Source organism: Cyprinus carpio, unplaced genomic scaffold (assembly GCF_018340385.1).
Source record: "Cyprinus carpio isolate SPL01 unplaced genomic scaffold, ASM1834038v1 S000006759, whole genome shotgun sequence".
Taxonomy (NCBI): Eukaryota; Metazoa; Chordata; class Actinopteri; order Cypriniformes; family Cyprinidae; genus Cyprinus; species Cyprinus carpio.
Window position 1 is genome coordinate 1834154 of NW_024879356.1, and position 20054 is coordinate 1854207.

At 36.8% G+C, this 20054-nt stretch overlaps 1 protein-coding gene across 2 annotated transcripts in view; it reads right to left on the bottom strand.

The window, feature by feature from the left end:
* Positions 1–20054, bottom strand: part of LOC109056131 (EFR3 homolog Bb (S. cerevisiae)) — a 32776-nt gene that overhangs the window by 9883 nt on the left and 2839 nt on the right. The window contains exons 1-8 of one of the 2 annotated variants that reach the window (XM_042755933.1): positions 14584–14604; positions 8095–8171; positions 6507–6634; positions 6240–6390; positions 4636–4757; positions 3445–3594; positions 637–771; positions 246–324 (exon numbers count right to left, since the gene is read on the bottom strand). In XM_042755933.1, coding sequence (XP_042611867.1) covers positions 246–324; positions 637–771; positions 3445–3594; positions 4636–4757; positions 6240–6390; positions 6507–6634; positions 8095–8171; positions 14584–14590 — 849 coding nt within the window. In that variant the 5' untranslated portion in view covers positions 14591–14604. Of the gene's footprint in view, positions 1–245; positions 325–636; positions 772–3444; positions 3595–4635; positions 4758–6239; positions 6391–6506; positions 6635–8094; positions 8172–14583; positions 14605–20054 lie in introns of those variants that run through there. The other variant, XM_042755932.1, reaches the window with a different exon arrangement.

Genomic DNA, 20054 nt, shown 5'->3' on the forward strand with positions numbered 1-20054 from the left:
AAGCTTTAAACATGTTCCGACAAACTTTTTGTACCACCCAAAATTATATATTAAAAATTTTATATAATCTAAAATATATTAAAAAATTTAATACAATTAACAAAATAAATACAAATCAATGGCATGAATTTTTTTCATTAGGTAAACATCAGTATACATTTCAATAAATCATTAAATTATCCTTTTTTCTTCCATTTATTATTTTTTTATAATAAATAACAAGCAAGCTTAGATTCTGAACTCACCTGAATGGAGTACATGATGATCTTAAAGCAGCGCACTGCAAATGTTTTGCCTTCCCACAGCGAGTGATTATCAAGATGCCTGCAGTGAGAGAACAGACCTTGAGCTTGAGAACTGAAGCCAAAAGTGACTGAAAAATGAGATTCACTCCACCCGCAGTGAGATTAATTAAACTGAACACTGAAAACGTGTATTAAGTATTCAGAGTTACTCTTAGTCCCTTATCGAAATGCCAACATTAAGAGACTACAATTATAAGACAAATTCACTTAATCTTAAATTGCATACAGCTATAACTTAAAAAATAAAGCAATGCCCACATAGGTGTACAAAATTAAATTCTCAACCTTCATAACCTAAGCTGACAGGCGCGATATGTGGTGGGTCTCTTACATAAGCACAGGGGTGACTGCGTTCTTGATGTTGCCATAGGCGGAACGGCCCAGCAGTTCCCGAAAGCAGCGCTCTGTCAGCTCGGCTGGGCTTTCTCTCTCCTTCTCACTGGCCTGCAGCGGGGAGGGAGAGCGACTGCAGAGAAAACAAAGAGAGGGAGGCTTTTTGTTTTCAGCTCTTCTCAACTGAGGATTTAAACAGAGCTTCTGAGAAGAACCTGAATAAAAATGTACTGACAAATCAAATAAAAGACAACAACACCTGTAGCCAATTTTTAGCAGTCCATTTCAAGGATTTTTGAACTAAAAATGTTATCATTTAGATACATTTAGAAAAACAGTTTTCCTGCTACTGTCACTTTAAGACAGGGATAGGCAACTCTGGTCCTGGAGGGCCACTATCCTGCAGAGTTTAGCTTCAGCCCTTATAAAAACTCACCTGCCTGTATCTATCTAGTAATGTCGAAAACACTGATTGCTTTGTTCAGGTGTGTTTAATTAGGGTTGGAGCTAAACTCTGCAGGACAGTGGCCCTCCAGGACCGAAGTTGCCTATCCCTGCTTTAAGACATCTTTATACCTCCATTATAACTGGCTAATCTCCACTTAATGCAAATTTAGTTCAAAATGTAAATCAAGACGTTATCATACATATTTTATATTTATTCATCTTAAATATGTTCTGATGGTCTTTTAACAAGAAAACAGGACAAAAGTGTTTTGAAAAACACTATTTGCATAACCTGAAAACAATACAATATTGCATACAACAAAAATTATTTCTACAGCTATATGAATCTTTCAGCTTAACATTAGTTATTAATTATAATGTTTTGAAAAAACACATTTACTATTGAAATTTCTAAACACCATTGTCTAGAATATTAAAAGCAAGACAGTCCAGCAAAATATGCTACAGCAACTATAGTCACATGAATCTTAGTTTCTTAAATAATTACAAGTTATACAACAACAATATTGTACGCTAAACTTCTCAGAACTACAGAAACTCTTTCAGCTTAATATTTGATAGCAGTTCTAACATTTTTTACAGCAACTATACTGTTCATTTGAGACTTATCAAGTCTGATTATCATACATATTTTGCTTCTCAAGTAAATTTTTAAAAGAAAACATCATACAAAACAGAGATTATGAAAATGCTTTTTTGAATAATGTAGGAGCCTGAAAGTCTGACATCATGTTATGTATAATGGAAAACTTACTGTATGAGCTTCACAGTGTGTGTGTGTGTGTGTGTGTGTGTGTGTGTGTGTGTGTGTGTGTGTGTGTGTGTGTGTGTGTGTGTGTGTGTGTGTCAAAAAAATTAAGGGCTGAGGGTGTCTCAGGGTTTGTCTCATCATTAATTAATCACACTATTCCTCTGCCCTCACACATCCTGCTGTCAGTCAGCCTGCTGCTCCACTCACGGTCCCTCGGTTATATAACCACATGACGCTGGGCTAAATCTGCAGAAACTCTTCTCACCTCAGCTAAAAGCCTCCTGCCACACGTCCAGAAGGATGCTGGACTGTTTAGTTGACCAGAAATAAAAGTGCATTGTGTTTTAGTCCACTGCTGTGCTTGCACTAAACTAGCCTCGCTGTCCTGCCCATCTGAAATGTGCACATCTCACAGGACGAGGTAATTATCAGCTGCCCTTTACATCAAACGCCAATTAGCACATAGCAAACAGCAGAAAGGGGTAATTAAGGTCTCCACCCGTGGTCTAATAATGGCTGTGTAAGGGGCGCATCAACAAGAATCCAGCTTTAGTGATTATAATGGAAGCGATTCGTAGATCAATTTTGATTTCAAATTTCAAACATTGCAGCTTTTTGTACTAAAGCCAAATTTAAAAGATGTGCAGGTGCATAAATCAGCTGTAGTCATAACCCTTACTCGTCATATATATAGATAGTGAAAAAGTTTTGTACTGTTGCCATGCTTTTTGTAATGAATAATCTTAACTTGTTATTTGTTTTTTTTTCTTCTCAAAAGTCACAGTAAAGACTTTCTATTTTCAGTTTTCTATTCACCAAAGAATCCTGACAAAATGTATCAGGGTTTTACATAAAATATTAACCAGCACAACTGTTTTAAACACTGATAATAATACATTTAGCTTTAGCAGCAAATCAGCATAGTAAAATTATTTCTAAAGGATCATGTGACACTGAAGACTGGAGTAATGATGCTGAAAATTTGGTTGTGTCACCACATGTATTTTTAAATTGTAAAAAAGTGTCTTAATGTATTTTTGATATTCTAATTATTTCTAATTTTTCATTTTATTCTAATCTACTATTGAAATTTGTTAATAAAACCTAGTAACATTAAAAGGAGGATAGTCCAGTAAAATATGCCTAATAGTCAAATGAAAATACATGAGGAAACTCAAAGGAAAGTCACATGATCACTGCGTGATTTTCCACTTGGCTCTGAGTTGTCAGCAGGGACAATATCTCAGGTTATTTCCCTTGTAGGCATCTGACTGTAGGTGCAAAGACAGTGAGTGGCTGATTCTCACCCACACAAATAGAATAAGCAGGCAGAATGGCAGTTGAAATGCATGAAAAGGGTGGGGTTTATTGGCTGAACCAATCACAACTGCTTGTAATTACTAGATAATTTCCTACAGATTATATTACTTGGATTTCCTTTTGTTTTCAAGTAATTAGTAAATGTAAATGATGCGGCTCAATGGTGGATTCAGCCGCGGAGAGCCGCCAAGCATCCCAGGAGGAAGACAAGTTTGTGTCCCATATGAGTCAATTATTAGCCAGTTTAATCCCAAGACTCTCACTCACCTCTCTGTGCCTTCACCAGACTGCAGATTGAAGAGCAGTGAGGGGACAATCTTGTCCATGTGCTGAGGGTCCCAGATGTTTGCCTGCAACTCATCGTTTACGGTCTTCCTCACTACTCCCTGTAGACCTTTAATTCCAGCCATTCGGATTCTGAGATGAGGAAGTGTTCAATTAGATGTGAAAAATGTGTGTATAGCATGTTCTCTTTAATGTTCTCTATCTATCTATCTATCTATCTATCAGGGGTGTACCATTACACAAACATGACGGTTTGTTACGTACCTCGGTTTTGACGTCATGGTTTGGTATTGTTTCGGGACAGCAGGGGAAAAAAACTAAAATTTTTATTATAATTTTTTTTGTTTTTATTAAACAGTGGTTTACTGAACAAATTGCTCTTTCTTTAAATAAATTCAATTTTAATTACATTACTATAAGATTTTCATTTATAGTAATTTTAATTATTATTTATTTTTAAATATTATAATTAACACTTAACTTAAACAAAAATTGTATGAAAAAACATATACATCGCACATAATGCCATTTTTAAATTAACTTCTAAATTACAAAATTTCTACATTTTAAGTCGTTTTAATTATATTATTTTACATAGTGCTGGTTTATTTGTTTTGTGAATGATTTTTTTTTTTAATTTTTATTATTTTTTTTTATGTATTTTGAAATATGATTATTTACTCTTTTATTTAAAGAAATGCTCTTCTCTAGACTTGATTTCTCTATAGTACTAACGAGCTGTGGACACGGGACAACTGATGACTTGCGTAAGGTAAATGAAATGTAACGTGACATTTTGTTTACAAGCTGTTTCATTGGTGTCTTTCCACAGCTGAAACACTGATTGAGTGACTACAAGAGGCATGATTTGTTCGTTTATGTTTATTTCACGTTCAAACTAGTGATAAAGAATAAGGCATGATCACGCTCACTCGAACTCCACACTGCCGTTTAAAGTGAGGTGTTTATACAGCGATCTGTCACGCAACATCAAAAAGCGTAAAAAAAGGAATTTATTATTTGAATTTCCTTTAAAAAAAATTGCATAATTTGAAAAATAAGACTACCAAAAAATTTCGGTTCCAATACATTTACACCCCTACTAACTAACTAACTGTCTGTCTTTCTAAACTGACTGCACACTGCCAGATGTGTGCATGTGTGTTTGCTCACTTGGTGCGGATGTCGGGGTCCTCATAGTTGGAATGGCACATCTCACTAAACCGTGACACAAAGAAATCGTAACTGCGATGATACGAGGGGGTGTCCTCCTCGATGTTAGCAAACTTCACAAACTGCAAAATGAGAGCAATTCAATAGAAATAAATTAATTACATACCTAGACAAACTAAAGCCAAATCAGGTTAAAATCCCATTTCCTTGAATAGACTGCAAATGCTGCTCCACCCAGAGTCAGTGAGTGGGTGATTATGAGATGGTATTATCAAAGATTAAATATTTAATGTGATGTTGTTTTGTTCTACATTAACCCCAGTCGACAGCACTGTCACCTCATCATCATTATTAGACAATAAAAGCTTTTCTGACACCTACAATAATAATGAATATCCATATACTGTAGGGGAATAGGCTTCACTTGCACGGAAGTTAATTAAACTAATAACATTAATACATTATTTTAAGATTAGGACAGGTTCATTAGGTAATGCAGATTTGAAGTTAGTTAGAAATGCCATGACACTCATGCATCATATATTCACATATAATTTCACAGATTCAGATATTTGCATGTATATTAATATTTCAATGTACATGAACAACTAATCTATTATATACAGTCTTCCCAAATTTATTTCAGTTTTAAAAATGAACCCAATCTTTTTATCATTTGACAGGTTTATCTTATTTATAGGTTTTCAGCAATTTTAGATCAAAATCACCAAGGTCATGAATAAAAATAAAAATAAAATGCCTTAATATAGAAATGGTAGAGAACTGATAAATGAGACCCTGCCACCTAGATGATTTAATGACTCATTTTAAACTAGTGCCTGCATATCAAATCTGTAATTAATTAATAACTGCATCGCAAACTCTGGACCTACATTTCCTTCCTATTATGCAATTTGGCTTTTGCAGAACCCGATGCACCTTCAGAGAACAGATGTGGGTGCAGTTATGACTAACGCATCTCTTTCCTAGCATTTCCAGGTAAATAAGGTCATTGCGAAACACCACTGAGAAATAAAATCAGTTTAAAAGGGGGTTTTTATATATGACTGATTTCTGCAGCATGCAGGAGCTAAGGTGGTTCTGGATGATACAGAATAAAATAAAACGGGTTAGTCACTCTCAGTTTAAGCATTGCATTTTATGTTTAATGTGGGTGCATGTTCAATGGCCTAGATTACTAATTTTGATCTATAATTGGATTTGATTTTATTTCCATGTCCTGATTGCATTTATATGCACCCTAGTGTGTGTGCTTGTTTGCTGCTCATCTTCAACATTCATCAGCAAATGTTTTATATAAAACAAACCTTCACTGCACATGGGGTCCAAAATACAGAGCATTAAAAGGGCAATATTGCACACTTTTACTAGCAGAATGTGACAACAGAATGTGTATTGATTTAGTTGATGGATTTTTTTCTTACAAAACTAATTTTCATTTTAAGTTTCATTTAAGTTTCTTAACTATCCCATCCTTTTGTGATCATTGGATAAACATTTTATAGAAAATGCACTCATAAAGACTGCAGTCAGGTGCAGTACCCTATGCGTCAGTGAACTACCATACAACAGTGTGTACATACAGAGTTTGTTCCCAGGATTTGCAGGTTGGGTTTGTCTGCCTCCAGGAGTTTCCGCACCATCTTCAGGAAACTCTCCACAAACAGGTTGATACTCTGACAGTGGCAGGCCATTAGCAGCTGGTCAAGGGCTTCCATCGCAATACACACATACCTGAAGAGACAAAACACACACTGAATATGGGCAAGAGGAACAGGAGAAAGAAAAACACGTGCATTACAAATCACAAGATGGGTATTTCAGATCACGCTTGTTATGTATTTCAGTACCCATAACGGTGTCTAGCTACATCACGAGACAGTCTCTCAGACAGGTACGCCCCGATCCGATCCAACTTCTCTGGAGCTGACAGAGCGTAAAAAGTCAGCTTCTCCATGTTGGCCTTTACCAATCCATCCTACAGACACACACACACAAACAGAGAGAGAGAAAGCATCAATATCATTGACACATCACACTTCGAAGAGGGCAAGATGAAGATGTTTCAATCTGTAAAAGTGTGTTATCATTCAAAAGTTTGGGGTTGGTAAGTTTTTTAATGTTTTTCTTTGATGAAAAGAACAGCATTTATTTGAAGACAGAAATCTTTTCTAATATTATAAATAGTTATACTGTTACCTTTGAACAATTTAATGCATCTTTTCTAAATAAAAGTATTTTTTCAATAAACAAAACAAACTTTGAATGGTAGTGTATCATTGTCAAAATTCAATCTAAGCATACAAGGGAATTCAAGTATCAAAATTATAATAAAAGTAAGAAAAAAAATAAATTAATTTTGAGATATGCTAAAGATCACATTTAACAGCATTACTTGTTAGACCTTTACAAATATAAAAAGGGGAAATAAGCATGCATAAATAAACATCCATAATCAATCCATATCAGGGCAGCAACCAATATGGTACCAATATATTGTGCATTCCTGGGAAACATATTTGCAATTTAGACAGAATGTAGATGGAAGGACAGAACACGCTTCCACAAGATGACAAAACTACAGTCTTCACAGAAGAAAACTTATGCATTCTGTATAGTAATGGGAATATTGCTCACAGCTGGTGACCTACAGCACAGTAATGTGTCTTGAAATAAAGACAGTGAAGTTGTTACAAAAGTGTTGCTTTGATAGCTGCAGCACTTTAAAAGGGGTGAATTTAGAAATTAATCTTCTGTAAAAAGTCTAATTTGGAAAGGACAGTCATCTTGCTAAACTCATCTATTCATTTGTTCTTCACCATTTATTCATTTGCATCACTGCTAAAAGATGAAATACTGAAGCTAAAATCATGGTAGATAAACTTTCAAGTACTCACTGACTAGGTAAGTCTTGGATAATTAGTCAACAGTTAAATAATCCAAACTTTAAGGAGACAAATGTAACATACAGATTTAAGGAAACTACTCAGTCCATCTATTTCTATGGACAATGAGTTTTTGTGCTGGAATGAAGAAGAAGGTTATCCATAGGAGTTCTTCTGTAGCTGGATAATCATTATAGTAATGTTCAACCCCTCTGGTTTTAAACCCACACTGAGCACTAATTTACTGGAGCTACTGCAGCGCATCAGGCTCACAGATATGAACTCAAGAAGGCATTTCAGATATCTCAGCTTTCAGGTGGATAGTTTTTGAGAAAATAACATAAAATGGTGTTGAACGCCGCATCCTCGGACACTGCTTAGGTAATTGCCTCTTACACACTAATGCTCTTTCTTTTAAGTGATCTCGAAAAACAAGCATGCCAAGAACATAAATGCAATTGCAAATAAGCGGTTCAAGAGGCAAATGAAGACTGTTTGACTATAAATAGACTCTCTGTGATGGATGGAGTTGAGAGAGAGGGAATGCCATCACCTCTGGGTCTTCAGGGAAGATGTTGTCCACCAGTCTCTTGTAGCGTGGCCTCAGCGCTCCACAACAACCACACACCCCTGCAGAGAGAGAAAAATCAAGAAGAAATGTGGTTTAAGGATTCATTTCTGTAAGCAAAGTGGCATTGATTTTAAGAAGACAGCTGATTTCCGCCCAAAAATGCCATCATTAAAAAGGGTTCTGGGTTGTCATCAACAACCAGAGATCTCAAGACATTTGACCAAAGTGTCATATTCCTCACGAGCCTGGCATCTTTTATACATATAACATTTCTTGAAATGGGAGACGAGCCTTTTCCTAATCTATAATGTTAGTGACCAAGACAATATCTGAAACATTTTTAGCTCATCATAATATTCACTTTTCCAGAAATAGAGGCTATGACCTTGGAAATATTTCTTTAGTGTGACAACAAGAGGATGTCAAGCCATTAGTGGAAATTAGAGGGATGTTCACAAGGCAATGTGTGGGCTTGTGGACAGTCTTTCATGCAGGTCAGAAAATGGTACAAGCTACATCTGTCAAACACAGACGACATTGAGGAAAATCATGCAACATATTACATATCGTGTTGACCAATCGGCTGCCAATATGCAGAGGGAAATCTGTGATCCGATTGGCCTATGCATCTCAGCAGTGTGAACTTCTTGAGGCAAGCATAACTTGTGTTTTCATCCACAGTACTAACTGAAAAACTATAGTTAAAAAACTATGGTAAGATAAATCCCTTTCTGAAGTGAGATCTGGCTCATGTTGAGAACAGAAAGACCTTAATCTCTGTATGACGTCAGCGAGGGGAAAATCTTCCGATCTGTGAATAGTTTTTCTGATCTGTTCCGCTAAAATGGTTGTTAGAGGAAAAAGAGCCAAGGCGCCTCTATTTTTAGCTTCTGTTCCATTTTGACTTCAAAGAGTAGCTTTATCCCCTCTGCTCAACTTGTCTATTGCCTTTAATGTCCCTGTTTATGTTGAACACATTTGTGTTACATCCTCAAACCTTGCCTTCCTTTCGTCTGTGAAACACAAAAGGAAAAGTAGAATATTCAGGCTGCTCTTTTGCATACAGTGAAAGTGACTCATTATTCATTGAAATTAGCTCCCCTATATTATTACTTTAGCATATTCAAAAATTATTTGCAATACAGGACAAAGTCAGTCTTTGCCATTTTTAAAATCTTGAAGCAAACAAGAATATAAAGGGAATGCAATTTTAAAGATAGAGTTTTCTGAAACAAAGCTATTATATGACTTTAGAAGACTTGGAATATAGTGTAATTATACTGTGTACCACGTCTTAAGCTCACCAAGGCAGCATTTATTTGATCAAAAATACAGTAAAACATTCCATATTCAATTTAAAAAAAACTTTTTCTATTTAAATATTAAAATGTTATATATTCCTGTGATGCAAAGCAGAATTTTCAGCATCATTACTCCAGTCTTCAGTGTCACATGATCCTTTAGAAATCATTCTAATATGCTCCTCAAGAAACATTTCTTATTATTATCAATGTTGAAAACTGCTAAATATTTTAACATATCTTTCTATTCTTTGATGAATAGAAAGTTCAAAAGAACACCATTTATTTGAAATAGAATTCATTTGTAAAATTGCTAAATAAATACATTTAAAAAATCTTACTGGCCCCTAACTTTTGAACGATGTGAGACCTCGAAAATCAAATTTCAGTTTGAGATTCCACACACCAAGGGGTGTAGAATTTAATAGGGATGCTAGGTTAGTATGATTGTTTTTTTCCAGCGACTACTAAATTGTCCCTAGCAATAATTTTGATTCAAATAATTAAATCTATGTGTAATTTTGGCTGCATCTGAAATAACATGGACTACTATCCAATGACTACTACATTTTCCCAAGCAACAATTCTGATCAAACAATTAAATGTCCATTGTCCTGCCGTTATGTCAAACCTACACCCTTGGCACAAAACAACTTCATCTAAGGCTACAGAAGACTTATGGAGTACTATGATACTTTTATGGTGATTTGTATTTCTTTTCTGGGGCTTGAAAGCCCCCAGTCCCCATCCAACTTAATTTTATGTAAATAGAGCACCTATGAGATTCTGCTAAACACTTTTGTCAATCATACACATTTGGAAAGACATGAAGGTGAGTAAATGATGACAGAATTTCCATTGATAGCTTAAAACTACTCATTTAGATTTATAGGTTTTATGATAATGCTGCTGCCACGTGAGTGAAGGAGAGCTGCTGCACTGCGCCGTGACTCTGTATCCACATGAACAGACAGAAATGGCACCACACTGACAGCCAGTGCTACCACCCCCTCACAAACAGCTGTGTTTCCTTGTGTCTCTCTCCTACTCATTAAATCTCCATCTAGCAGATAAAGACACAGTGAGGTGGTCTTTAATGCAGAAAACTTTATTTTTGCATCTTTTGTTCTTTATTGTCTAAGGCTGGTTTGATAAAACACATGCAGTGTTATCTGTAACACCAATGAAGCCAATAAAGCACACAAACTTTAACCTTTGTAGTTATAGACACTGGCACACATGCTTGACTAGTCAAGGCTGAGGCTGCTCTGTTTTCACTGAAACTAGATCGTATGGTGATCCACCACAAGACAAGCTCAACTCATCTTAAGCAAACACACCGGCACACACTCTCTACATTTGAGTATAAAAACTACACAGCTGGCTCTTTACATAAAATGAAACCAATACACATGGCTTATGCTTTTGTAGTATATACTATACTTTATATTGCACCTGTTCAGAGTTTATTTTTTTTTCACCAACATCACAATTTGATGCAAAATATATGTGTTTTTGCTGAATTAAAAAAAAAAAGTTAGAAATAAAATAAAATAAAATAAAATCAAGGCTTAACAGGAAGGATGTTTTCTGCTGGCCAGTCATTGACTAAATCACAGAACTGTTTGGGTCAAGATTTTTTATTTTTTTTAAACTGCACATTTATTCAAGGATGAACATGAATTAAATTTTTATAACACTTTTATATTGTTATATTTTCTAGAAAAGGTTTTTTTTTGTGCATTGTTCATCACCAAAAAAAAAAAAATTTTTTAAAGACATTTTCTTTGCAAAATAAACTGAAAAGATGGAAATTATACAGCCAAAAAATTAACTCAATTTATAAACACACTGGAAAAACTATGGCATACAATGCAAAAGAATACATGATTAACTTGTTAGTTTCCTCATCTATTTTAGCCAGCTAGATATCATCACAGAAAACCAAAAATATGTTTTCAAGACATAAAAAAAAAAAAAAAAGAAAGAAAAATGATGCACAAGATCAATGAATATAAGATTTTCAATGTCACCGCAGCAGTGGCCTCAAAGGCCAAATTACATTTCTGAAAATGGTCATCTCCCATTCTGGAAAACGGAGCTGTGTCTAGTAATAATCTAGAAATATTGTCTAATTAGTGTCATCACTTCAGTGTAGTCACTGGTGTTCTTCTCTAGTTGTGTGTGGCTACGTAGAGTTTGTTGATGTCTGGCAGGTTTTTTTCACACTGACAAATGCTGCATTTCACTTACTGCACAGCAGAACACTACACTATACTCTCAGACAGCAGAACGGCTCATATTCTGTGATTTATCAAGCAGTCATTTCTCTGTAGCATACAAGACTATAGTAAGAGTTTAGCCACAGATGGGGAAAGCGTGAACTCTCTGTGTTCTTTTCTTGCACCAGAAATCCCGTGATGTTGACAGAACTGTCACCATCGATTAATCTGTGGTGTCAAAAGGCCAACCAAACTGTGTCACAGGGGCAAAGTTGTGGGCGGAAATCAATACATCCGAACACATTCTCTACAGACTGATACTGAGAGAGAAGAAAATGCTTATTAAAAACAGCCAGACGGAAGGCGATTATTAGAGAGGGAGGGAAGGAAGGAGATGATGCTAATGACGGTCACTCAAACAGCAGGAAGCATCTCCAACTGTTTCCTCCATCAGAAAACAAATCTGCTCCTCTTTCTCATGCCGCATGGCTTCGAGCAAAAGCATACATGCCACCATCCTTTACCCAAATAAACATGCTTTTAAAGCGAAAGACAAATGTATAGATTCAGTGCCTTTAAAAGCATCTAAGTTCAGGGCTAAAAATATATTCTAGGATTATGATCTGTTCAGGCATCAGGTTCAACAACTAATCTTGATTTATAACAATGTCAGGGACTATCAGCATTGCCATATATATGAAATTTGTCAATAACATTCATTATAAACCAGGGTCCAATCTACCAACATTAAGCGTTGAAATTAGCAGTTATAAAGAACCTAAAATAGAAGAAAAAATATTACATTGTAGATAAATAATAAACAAGTCTAAAGAAAAAAAATAACATGAACTGCAGATTTATAATAATTAATAAAGTTACAGTGTTCGGCCTTTGTTTCAAGGCCAATTGTTTAGACTAATAAACTAATCCAAAAAGTGAAAGCTTTAGGACGATCTATGAGTAAGACAGTAAAATATTAATATTATAAGTCCAAGTTGTTAAGTAGCCAAATAGCCTTCACTTTAGCCATAATAACACAGGAACAACTATCAAGATATGAGGGCACATGAGGATTAAACACACAGTTTTTCTATCTTCACCCGCACACTCACAGACTGTCAGTCATCAGCTGTCAGTGCTGCTCACGAGGCATTTTAAGGGCTGAGTCTCAAGGCTGGATACGAGAAGAAACTGTCTGCTTCCTCTCTCAGACACCTGTGTGTAATTCACAAACCAGACACAGCATTCCCAGCTGCAATCAAGCCTTGATTATGTAGAGAAGGTTCCTTGATTACAGAAGAAGAATGTGTTCACTGAGATTACTCAGGGGGTACGTTCCAAAATGCTCACCAGAGCCCTATGACAAAGTGCACTTTAGAAGGTATTCAGCCTGTTAAAATGCCTAAATTCTGGGATTAGGAATCATAAGGGACTGTGTTTGCTAACCACCTTACACCATTGTTGAAAGACACTGAGAATCAGTAGTTTCTACATATTAATTTCACTATTTGTAGTGAAATCTAACTACAAGTACAGAGGTTACATCTGCACAAACAAACACACACACACACACACAATCAGCAATGTGAAAGAGCTCAATGGGTCAACAATAGGAGATGCTTGGTCCTGCCCTTCAGTGATGTTATATAACACACAGCTAGAGGCCACATTCTTCTATTTTACATGCAAGGAGAGAGGGCCGCCTCTCAATAGACATCTCCAGTAAAAACACACACACATCTCTACCTGAAAGCCATCAGATGCCCATCAGAGACAAACACATGATTTCAAAAGGCCTAAGTCCAACAACAATATGAGCAATGATGAAAAATATTTGTATTTCTACAATAATCATTAGATGAGATTAGACTGTCATTGGTGCAGAGTACAATCACAGATCCAACGTAGTGAATAATATTTAAGTGTTATAAAGTGTTATAAAAAATCCATCCCATGTGTTGAGGAGAACAAAATGCTAATTTCCTGGGAAATGGGTGCAAAATATCGGTAGTAATAAAAATGGAACTTAGAATTGATGTGCATTTTAGCGATTGCATCTAGCATATTTTATGCGATTCTGCATCAAATTTGATAAAAATATAATATAATATATTTTATTATATATAATATAATATAATATAATATAATATAATATAATATAATATAATATAATGTTTTAGGAGGGTTCAGGAGAGTTTTAAACCATTTTATGAAATTTTATTTAATTGTCTTTCTGACGTCACACAGATGAGATTATTTTTGTGAAACTGGAAACTTTCTATGCATTTTCTGAAAAGCTGCTTGATGATTGTAGGTGTCAAAATAATCATAATGAAAATGGGTTTAAAACTATGACTGTGTTTTTAGCGCAAAAGCCTTAGTGGGACCCATCAGGGGAAAAAAGCAAAACATTACGAGATTTATAACAAGAAATCTATAAAAGCTATAAAAGCTTTTTTTTTTTATAAAAGAGCAATAGTGACTATCTATGATTGCATTAATCAGTTTCTTGTGACATGATAATTGGTCATCACGAGGTGAATTATGTCCTGATTGATAAACATCCAGTCGTAATGTGATCTGTTAACACCACAATCAGTAACCGCACTGAAGGGTCATCAACACACTCAATGTGCTGTATTTCAATGACCTATCAGCTAATATCTCCTAGACAAACCAGCAGATCAAACAAACACACACTTAAAAAACTTAACAACATAAGAAACCCTGCGATCAAACAAACCTACCATTAAAGCAATCTTCATGACAGCGTTGTTTGGCAGCATTAACTCTTTGGTTTATCAGGACTTACTGAATGTACTAAGCAGAAGTCATGCCCGAGTGCTCAAGGAATGCAGTCTTGGGAAGATTCTCGGTTTCCCTTTATTACGCCACAAACCTCTGCAGAACACCACACACACACCACACACAAGCTCAGCGCAATTTACCATACATTGTTCTTGATGTCAGTGAAGTGCTTCTCTCTTTCTCAATTTGTTCCTGCAGCGTTCTTAGATGCAGCGCGTATGGCAGAGAGATTTTTTGGAAGACACTGAGCCTACACGCTCACACAAATGCAGGTCTGCTGCTCTGACGGGCTGAAAGTGATGCGATACACAACAGGAGCGATCGCACATGCTAGAGGACAGTGAGGGGGGGAAGCTATGCTGCTGGGATGACCTTGGCTTTTGCACCAGCAGGTCTCAAAAGAATAACGCTCGTTTTGCACGCACGAGTGTACACTTCTGTTCGCCAATCACACTCAAGAGGGAGGGGCTAGAGAGAGAGAGGATGAGGGAGTGGGATGTGCTCATTCATTCTCATATCTCAGAACAGAAGCTCCTCCCGCTTTCTTAGATTTCTCAAAACATCTCTCTCTTTCTCTGGTTGTGTTCGGAATCAAATACTAGTGTAGTGCTTATACAATGTATAACTGCAGGTTTTTACTACAGGAAACTTGGGAAAAATTTAAATATAAAATATGCAATTTTTTTTAAGAAAATCACTACAATGTCTTGAAAGTAAAAAGCAGTCTGTCTTGTCTAGTCAGTAGTTGTCATATTTTTTGTCATAAAAAAAAAAAAAATAGTTGTTTATGTTTTAGAAAGGAGTAACCAAGCTCACCAGGTCTGCATTTATATGATCAAATCTACAGTAAAACAGTTATATTGTAAAATATTATTACAATATATTACAATAAAGGTTATCTTTTTGAAAATATTTTCAAATGTAATTTATTTCTGTGATGCAAAGCTGAATTTTCAGCATCATTACTCCAGTCTTCATTGTCACATGATCCTTCAGAAATCCTTCTAATGATGACGATTTGTTTCTCAAGAACCATTTCTTATTAGTATCGACATTGAAAAAGTGATTAATTAATTTACATAAATCAAAAATTGTTTGAAATATTCAAAAACCCACTGGCGTTTATGAGAGCACATATAAATGTAAGAGAAAATGGTTATGCTTAAAACACCTTTTGAAGCTAATTCTGCCATTTTCAAAAATGCAAGCTGGCGTGGTCAAAAAATAATAGCCAAAAAAATTGTTTTTCCATCAGTTCCTCATCTGAAAACTCTTGATTCAGAGAGGAATTAAATTCCTACATGGACCCTGGAGTTTGTCTAAAGGCAGTAGTTAATTCAGCCAGGAATTTTTCAGGAAACATTAGAGAAAAACACTGTCATTTCCCAATCAGATGGCAATTATATCCCCCTGAGAAATAATTACCGCCAAAATAGGGCTTTAGAGCAGTATGTTAGTATGCAACTCCAAGCATAGCTTTTGTCTCTCTCTCTCTCTCTCTCTCTCTCAGACAGCATGGTTTTCCTCCTGCAATCCATCATTTCCTCCTACACTCTCTCTCAGATATATATGTGTGCTGTGGAAAACATTCGACACACAGACAGCACAGCTATCACACATGCTTAAAAATCCTGCTGGAAGTGGCACTGCACACTGCAAGAGATATGCAATACCACAATAAACAATGACAGACATCATGTTATGATATCTCCAAACTTTTTTTTGTTAAATAAAGCTAAAATAAAATAATAATTTATAATTATAAAATAATAATTAATAATAAAAAACTTGCCCTGTCAAGTAAATGAAATATTTGAAGTACTTATATATAACTAATTCAAAATACTAAAATATTATTATTATGGTTATTATTATCAATAATAATAATAATTCTTATCAATAAATACTCTAGTAGTACATAAGTAACACTAAAAGTCAAAAATGAAACTGAAGATTCAGTCCATGGTAAAAAAAATAAAAATAAAAATAGCATCTATGTTTTTTTGAATGTCAAAGCAAATCTGACATTTTGGCAAATGTCAAATACAATACAAAAAAGAGAAAATACTCTGTTGACACCAGTTGACACCAGATTTTTGATCAAAAATATGACATTAACCTGTCAGAATGGTCAGATCTTGAAAAGATATAAATCCACTAACAGCCGAGTGACATTTTACACAGGAATTTGGCTCGGCTAATTAGCAACTAAACATGCTTAATTAAAAACATCCAGACGCGCAGATGCCAAGTGTCAGTCACAGATGGGGTTTCCATGACGACACAATAGATGCATCTGTCATGATTTCAGCATACAGGTACCTCTGCAATGTCATCATTTGAGAGGAATTTGTTTAGAGGTACTTTTAACTTGAGGCTTGTAAAAAATTAATTTAGCAGCCACCTCAGAAACAAACAACTGCAAATAGCAACCACCCACAACAACATTCTTTCATCATGGCATCAGTTTTGCATTGGCAGACGACACTTTTAAATTTTGCACTTGTCTTCTCACCCAAAACCATACAAATATTTACCTCAAAAGATTTAAATAAAAAAAGATGTAAATTCTTAACTAAAGCATATACTTAAAAACTGTGCAATTACATCATACTAGAGTTGCATCATGAGCACAATACCATTCAACTGAGAGAATCTGATTCTATGAGAAGAATACATCAGTATCCTGGCAGAGACAGGACCTCTTACCACGACTCGGGCGGTGATGCCAGCAGGGTACGACAGTCCAGTGCCAACCTCCGAGTGGCAACAGGTTCAGGGACAGCCATGGCCATAAGAATACCAGCTCCAACACTCACAAACAACTCTTAAAGTCACCAAAAATATCCTCCTTTGGTTATCTAAATAACCCATGGATGAAAGTAATCTCATTTAAAAGCAGCCTGCTCTCTTGCAACTCACATAATCCTATAATGTGCTAAAAACAAAAAATGCAGACAGCAAATTAGCAAATGGATCCACTGCTGAGCATTCACCTCACAATTACAAAAATTCTCTGAAAAACCTTAGCCTATCAAACACTACAGGAACTGCAAAAATAATATTATTTAATCCTTCAAAATTTGCTTAAAAAATTTAAAGCAAGCAAACAATGTCTCCTGTAAAGTGCCTGGTTCTTGATGTCTACTCAGGTTTGAAGGTCTCTTTTTTTTAAAGTTAATCACAGGGGTCTTTTGCAAGCTGTTCAGTTCATGGCATCACCTTCAGCTCTGAGCAGATTCCTGTGCCCTTGCCACTGACAGCGTTCCTCGGTCAGCCAAAAAACTACCCCCACACAACTCTTTCTTCTCTGGAGTTTACTGGGGACAATGACGGAGGAGGAATAGTGGAAACTCATTGTGCCAGTGAGATGTTTAGTAATATGAGAGAGAGCAAAATGCCAACCAGCCAAATCCAAGAGCTGTCCTTGCAAACAGGACTATAAGTAGGCCCAAAAGGACCATCTATGCCCACAGGAATCCAGCCCACACACACACAAAAAAAAAAGAAAACTCCACCAAATCCTGCAGAATTGAAGGGAATAAACTGTCACTTACAAATGCTTTCAGCTACAATTAATAGCACAGCACTCAAAATTTGCATGGAAAGAAAAATGATGTTTGCAGATTGCATTCAGGCCTAACTATAAGAAACAGAATCTTAAAGATGCAATGTGACTGAAGTAGCAGCAGCTCTTTTCTTGTGTATTGTGATGTTTATTAAAAAGAAAAGAATAAAGCAGGGAATTGGTTCTATCCATCGGTTGTTGATTGAAGGCAAATCTGAATGCGAGCTTACTGTATGAAAGGGACAGTGTTCAGATGAAGTGGAAAGGTTCACATAAAGGCACATTAGCGAAATTTTGTGAGGAAAAAAAAAAGGCCATTGTCTGTAAAGACATGTATAAAGCACAGCTCACCAACTAGTCACTTTCAAACCAAGCAGCTTTCTGTTGGTCAGCGTAACAAGTTTGCGTGATTAATGCCTCATTCATAATCCCCCATTGCACAGACTCCTACTGAAATAACTGGATTCTATCCTGCAAAATTTCACAGAGCAACAGTAAATGCTACTAGTCAAGTCAAGTCAAGTCAAGTCAAGTCTGCTTTATTGTCAATTCTTCCACAATGTACAGTACATACATACAGAGAATCGAAATTGAGTTACCCTCAGACCCCCCGGTGCATACAGATAAACACTAACAGTAGAGCCTAAAAATCTAGATCAAATATAAAATATAAGAGAAAAACTATACAATAAGGAAATGTAAAAAAGACATAAATAGAAAAAATAAAAATAAAACATAAGGTTAAATAAAAGCAGTGCAAGGCACATGGCAGATAGAGTGCAAACAGGGAACAAACAGTGCAGATAAAAAAAGATTTTTAGTGCATAAAAAAAATAGCTTATTCAGTCTGATTAAAAGTGACAAAGGGGCTCAAGAGCAGTTATTTTATTAAACTGACTGATGAGGTGGTAGAATGACGTCAGTTCTATGGTGAATGAGGTAGTGAGCAGGCCAATGCTGGACAAAGTGACTGGTGCATGACATCGTATGTTAGAGGGAGGGGGTGTGTAAGGACCTGGGGATGTTGGACCTTGGGGGGGGGGGGGGGGGGTGGGGGGTTCATAGTTCAGTGGTGCCTGAGGGCACAAGGGGGGACGGGGGGGCAAGTTCGGGAGCGAGTTCAGCTTCCTGACAGCCTGATGGATGAAGCTGTCCTTCAGTCTGCTGGTCCTGGCCTGGAGACTCCGCAGTCTCCTCCCTGATGGCAGCAGACTGAAGAAGCTGTGTGACGGGTGAGTGGGATCACCTGCAATGCAGAGGGCTTTGCGAGTGAGACGGGTTCCATAAATGTCCTGAAGGGAGGGGAGAGAAACACCAATGATCTTCTCAGTGCTCTCACTATGCGTTGCAGAGTCTTTCCGGCAGGACGCATTGCAGGCGCCATACCCACACAGTGATGCAGCTCGTCAGAATGCTCTCGATGGTGCCTCTGTAGAAGGTGTACATGATGGGGGGTGGGGCTCTGGCTGTCCTCAGTTTGCGGAGGAAGTAGAGACGCTGCTTTGATTTCTTGGCCAGTGCTGCAGTGTTGTCGGTCCAGGAGAGGTCCTCTGTGATGTGCACACCCAGGGAACTTGGTGCTGCTCACTCTCTCCACAGTCGCACCGTTGATGGTCAGAGGAACATGGCTGAATGTGCGCTCTCCTGAAGTCAACAACAATCTCCTTCGTCTTCTCCACGTTCAGAGAGAGAGATTGTTTGTCACTGCGACCACCCGGCCAGGGCGGCTCACCTCGCTCCTGTAGTTTGGTCTCATCTCTGTTGCTAATGAGACCCACCACAGTCATCCGCAAACTTAATAAAGAGGTTGGAGTTGTGTGACGGTGTGCAGTAGTCGTGTGTCAGCAGAGTGAAGAGGAGGGGGCTCAGCACACATCCTTGGTGGGCCCCAGTGTTCAGTGTGATGGTGCTGGATGTGTTGCTGCCGACACGTACTGCCTGAGGTCTTCCAGTCAGAAAGTCCAACAGCCAGTTGCACAGCGAAGTGTTGAGCCCCAGCTCGACCAGTTTGTGAATGAGCTGTTGAGGGATGGATTGTGTTGA